Source organism: Oreochromis aureus, linkage group 6 (assembly GCF_013358895.1).
Source record: "Oreochromis aureus strain Israel breed Guangdong linkage group 6, ZZ_aureus, whole genome shotgun sequence".
NCBI lineage: Eukaryota > Metazoa > Chordata > Actinopteri > Cichliformes > Cichlidae > Oreochromis > Oreochromis aureus.
Genome location: NC_052947.1, coordinates 21,177,569 through 21,182,557, shown reverse-complemented (window position 1 = coordinate 21,182,557; position 4,989 = coordinate 21,177,569). Strand labels below are relative to the sequence as shown.

The 4,989-nt window shown below is 37.4% G+C and overlaps 1 protein-coding gene across 1 annotated transcript in view; it reads right to left on the bottom strand.

The window, feature by feature from the left end:
• The window catches only part of prss12 (serine protease 12), a 28,963-nt gene extending 27,944 nt beyond the window's left edge, over nucleotides 1–1,019 (bottom strand). The window contains exons 1-2 of the mRNA XM_039613490.1: nucleotides 1,013–1,019; nucleotides 805–855 (exon numbers count right to left, since the gene is read on the bottom strand). Of these exons, the coding sequence (XP_039469424.1) occupies nucleotides 805–855; nucleotides 1,013–1,019 (58 nt within the window). The remainder of the gene's footprint in view (nucleotides 1–804; nucleotides 856–1,012) is intronic.
• Between the last annotated feature and the right edge of the window lie 3,970 nt (nucleotides 1,020–4,989).

Below are 4,989 nucleotides of genomic sequence, written 5' to 3'. Positions count from 1 at the left end.
TTTCTGTATGAAATGATCAGATAGACTTTAATGGAATCTGTGGGGTTTTATTTTTTTTTTTCTGTAAACAACAGAAAATTAATTTAAAGGAATGTAGGTATTTAAACCTGAGATCTAAGATAAACCTAACAGGTAGTTTTGCTGAAATGGATGTTAGAAAGCTAAAAAAAAAAAAAAACAAAACTTAAGATGTTTAATACACATTTTCTTTACATCCAGTCAATCAACTCTGATAATTAAAATGAAACTGATTTACAAGTTCACTCAGCTACCTTAAGGAGCTCAGTTAATTAATAAACTTAAATCAACTTGGCTAACAGATTATGTTAGTTAAGCTAAAATAGATTCCTAAGTTAAAAGAACTACTAAAGTATTTGAATTAACTAAAAAACCCAAGTCAACTGAACTAGGACAAGAGTTTAAACAATAGATTATTTTAATTTAGCTGAAAGGGTTTTCCCAAGTAAAAATGACAATTAAAGGAGTTGAACTGACTAACAAATCTCAGTCAACTAAACTAAGATGAAAGTTTAGACAACATGTGATTTTTCATTAAGATAACAATTGGTTGTGTTATAAGAACAAACTCTATTTCTTGACTTAACTTAAAATTTTAAGGCAGCCCTTTACCTCATATTTTTAAGTTGAAACAACAAGTTATATTTTACAGTGTAGTAACTAGTTACTTTGAAAGTAACGAGTAACTTGAAGTAACTGAGTTACTTTTTTAGAGAAGTAACTAGTAATGTAACTAAGTTACTAATTTAAAGTAACTTACCCAACACTGGTCATAAATCAAGTTACCATAGCCAATGGTAAGGTGTGCAGAATCCACTTCACTCAGTATATCTGTACCTGCAGGGAAGCAAACATTAGTAAGCCACACTCTGGAGACATCAGACTGGTGTCAAAACTCAAACAGCAGGAGCAGAGTAATTAGTGCGCTCTATCTATGCTGCAACTGATTATTAATGTGGATATCAGCGCTTTAGATGTAGCCTCTAGCACTCACAATCCATAGGTGAATCGAATTGCCTCTATGCTCTTAATGCGCACTGTCTTGCAAGCAGTGCAAGTATTTTATTATTCTCCTCAGCTGTGTTGCACCTGAAGTTATAAAGCTATCATTTATCCAGGGGGAGAAAAAATGTGATTAAAATTTGAAAACAATTACTGTAGCCTTGTTACAAAGCCCTAATTGACGTGAATCTTTTTAGATGAAAACGGCTACTGGTTTAACATGAATAATATTTATAAAGTAGACAACAACTGGGACGATAAAATTCTTTGACCATATCGATCTTACATCTGTCCCTTCATTGTGATGTCAGGTTAAATATGGTGAATGAATTTACACAATTATACCTCTGTTGAGGTGACTAAATTTGTCCACGTGCAGATAGACAGCTACAGCTGCCAAACTGACATTTTGCACACCATAAAAACACATACACACACATAAAAAACACAGTTGCCAACAATTGCAACTGTTAACAAAATGGCTCAGATTACATCTGTATTAGGCCATCTACCATTAAACATTGTTTTCATAGCAAAACTACCTCTGTCTAGTCTGCTAATTGGTCATTTATTTAGTGAACTATGTCCAGAGTGATGTGCCAAAACAACATGAAAATGGCTAAATCTGCTATTATTATTTTCCCTCTTTGAAGTTGGCCGACAACAAAACAGTCCAAAAAAAGCAGCAAAACATAGCCTAAAGCTTGGATTAGATGGAAGAGTATCTACCTCTTGCTGATAATATCTGTCCACAGACAGACAGGTAAACATACTGTAAACACTTGCCAAGTATCCCAGAATGCTGTGTGTGATGGTTCATGCTAAAGTAGGTACTTCCAAGACTGTATTTTCTCCGTGATGATGTGCACACAGGAAGACTCACCGCATGAAAGCAAGACTGGAAGTTAATTATCTGATTTTTGTCTGTTTTCTGAGTTCTATTCATTTTAGTTTCAATACATCTAAGTGTTTTTTTACATATTTATTCATGTGTTTTAGCCTCGAAACATCATAAAAATTGGTTGTTTTTTTTCATGTTGTATTATGTCACTCACCTCACCACTTGACCTTATTTTCCTCTTATGTACACTTGACAACACACATTTAGATAAAAGCACTTTTGAATACTGCAATCTCACGTATCTTGCCTGACTAAAACTATTAAATTCAGTAATGATTTGTATTGTGCACTATAAAAATGTTAGTTCTGTCCTGTTAATGCGCTTCGTGTCAAATTTACTGCACCACTCAACCCTTAGAAGCCAACATTATTTCTTATCTTCCAGCAATCATGACATTATGTATACCAACCACAGGCACAATGTACAGATAACTAGAGAGTATGGCAGATCTGTGCAATGTGACATTACATGCTGACACATCCCCCCCTCAAGCCCCACTCAATAGAAGGAAAAAATACAATAGTTATCACATCATAAGACCAGTGGATTCAAAACTGCACCCTTGATTAAAATGCAGAGTGCTGTCTCTGGCAGCAGACAATGGCAGCTAAATCCTCTGACAAGAAGAAAAATTCACAGCCTCGCTTCCTCTCCGCCGTCTCTGTGCTCGCGTGCATTTATTCGTGTCTTGTGCACACTGTCTAACTGCTTAAAAATGTTTTGCATGATTTACTTTCTCCCGCTCAGTAATGTCAACCCTAGATGTCTGTAAGAGAATCAAAATCACCATTTATTTACAAAGCCATGTACCCTTTGACAACCCGCTAAAGATGAAATGAATTCAAAGTTAAAGGCTTTCAGTTTTAGGGAGTCATTTTAATATGCAAACACCTATATGCGGGCACGCTGACCTTTACGAAACACTAGCCCAGCATCATCAACCACTCGTTTCAAGCCGTCTCGGTATCGGCGTTATTCATCGAGTCGTTCTTCTATCAATTCCAGTCTCTCGCAGCTGCCCACCTGCACCAGAGCCTTGTCTACCAGACGGGCCATGCATAATTAAGATGATAACCCACAACAGAGACCTGACCCTGTCACAGCATTGAAAATAAGTCTGACCAGCCCAGGGGCACACTTCACCCTCGATGTGATGCTCAGAAAGTTCCTATTTGGCCTCTCCCAAGCTACCACAACTTATTGCTTGACAGTTTGCTGAACTGTTTTAAAACAATTTTAGAATAAATAAATAAATAACCTGCATATCTATCCCTATTGTCTGTTTAAATATGTAAAAAAGTCTCTATTTTACCGGCTTCTTAAGTATAATGAAATCAAAATTGTGAAACTGTACTTAATATATGCAACAAGAGGCTTATAATCTCTGTGAAGCCTAATTAACTTTTTTTTTTTGTTAAGTATAATTTAGGTGGTATTGGATATGGAAAAAAGATGCTGAAATATGCAGCGTTGTCCAAAAATGACATTCTACATTGAAAGCATAATCAAAGCATATGGAGATAAGGACCGTGGGCTCCATTCACACCATTTGCTATGACGTTTTCTTTCTTTAACCATGGAGGAAGTGATGTCTTTGCTGCACAAAGCCAACGTTTTTATAGACAAGGAGTTGCCAAACCCACATAAATAAAGGTCCATCATATGTAAATAGAAGACTGGTGCAGAATGCCCTTGTTTCCACAGCTGAATCAATTTATCAGTCTGTGATCACATCAGTGCTCATTTAGATGTTGTGCGACAGTTTAATAAATCAGCTCTAGAGAGGTTCATATGTCTCTCCGAGTGTTTGAATCTGTGCCATTTCCAAGACGCTTTGATAAATGACGGCCAATATTTTCAAGGGTGATGTCTACATGTCATTTCCTGATAATAGTGGTTGGGCTCCAACAACTGTAACCATTGTAGGAATACATTTTATAAGTCAGCTTAAGGAAGAGAATGGATGTCCTTTGAAAAGACATCAATCCCTAAACACCCACCATGACAGTAAGTCCTATCCCCTGATCCATCCTCACACAGTGCATTATATCTTGTCCGGATATTCTGTGGCTTTACTGTTTTTATTTATTTTTTTCATCTTTTTTTTTTTATTTCTTGCAACTAATAGCAACAACTCTGTTAGTGGCTTGCTCTGGTGCCTGGCTAGACTGACAAAGCCTACATTAAAGGACAGTGGGAGAGATAATCATTCCACCAGTGCAGCCAGCTTTTGCGATCTTTGAAGTTGTTGCTCGCTCGATCATTACAGCAAGGGAACACCCTGTTGTCTAGCTCTATACAGTGTATCGGTTTATATTTACACAGTTACTGTCTCAACAGCAGATACAATAGCAGTTGGTATGTCTGTATTATCACGCTATCATTAGCAAGTTTGTATTTGATCTGCTGTCAGACCTGAGGCCATTCTTTCTTTTTCTTTTTTTCCTTTTCTTCCTCCTGTTTTTCCAAACTGTCCTAATCCCTGATTAGTGCCACCTACGGTGCTGCAGTGCACCCACAGGAGCAGTTTGAGTCATCATTATCCTGGTTTACAAAAATGTGCATATCACTCTCTGTGTCCCTTGCTAACCACCAATTTTACACTGAAGGCAAAGAGCAGCTGGCTCTGGAGAATTGTTGTTGTGTAACCCGAGTGTTTTTCTTTGGCTTCTGTGTCACCTGAATTACCCAGCACCACTCACCGACTCACCCGCCTCTCTTACCTAACGGCGGAGGGGAATAATTACTAGATCCCCTGCTGAATTTGTAAGTTTGATCACTTACAAAGAAATGATTAGAATATCAATCAAAAACCCAGAAAGGAACACACATTACATAAAAGTAAGGATGTTTCTTGTAGTCGGTCACCAGGTTTGCACACATCTCAGGAGGGATTTTGGCCCACTCCTCTTTACAGAAACTCAGAAACCATGTCACCGCTGTGCTTGCCACCATGGATTTCTCCACCAAGTACCAAGTCATGCTTTGCTGGGAGATCAAATGCTTATTTTGCTAAATGACATGCAAATCAATTTATAACTTTTGTGTGATTTTTGGATTTTTGGTT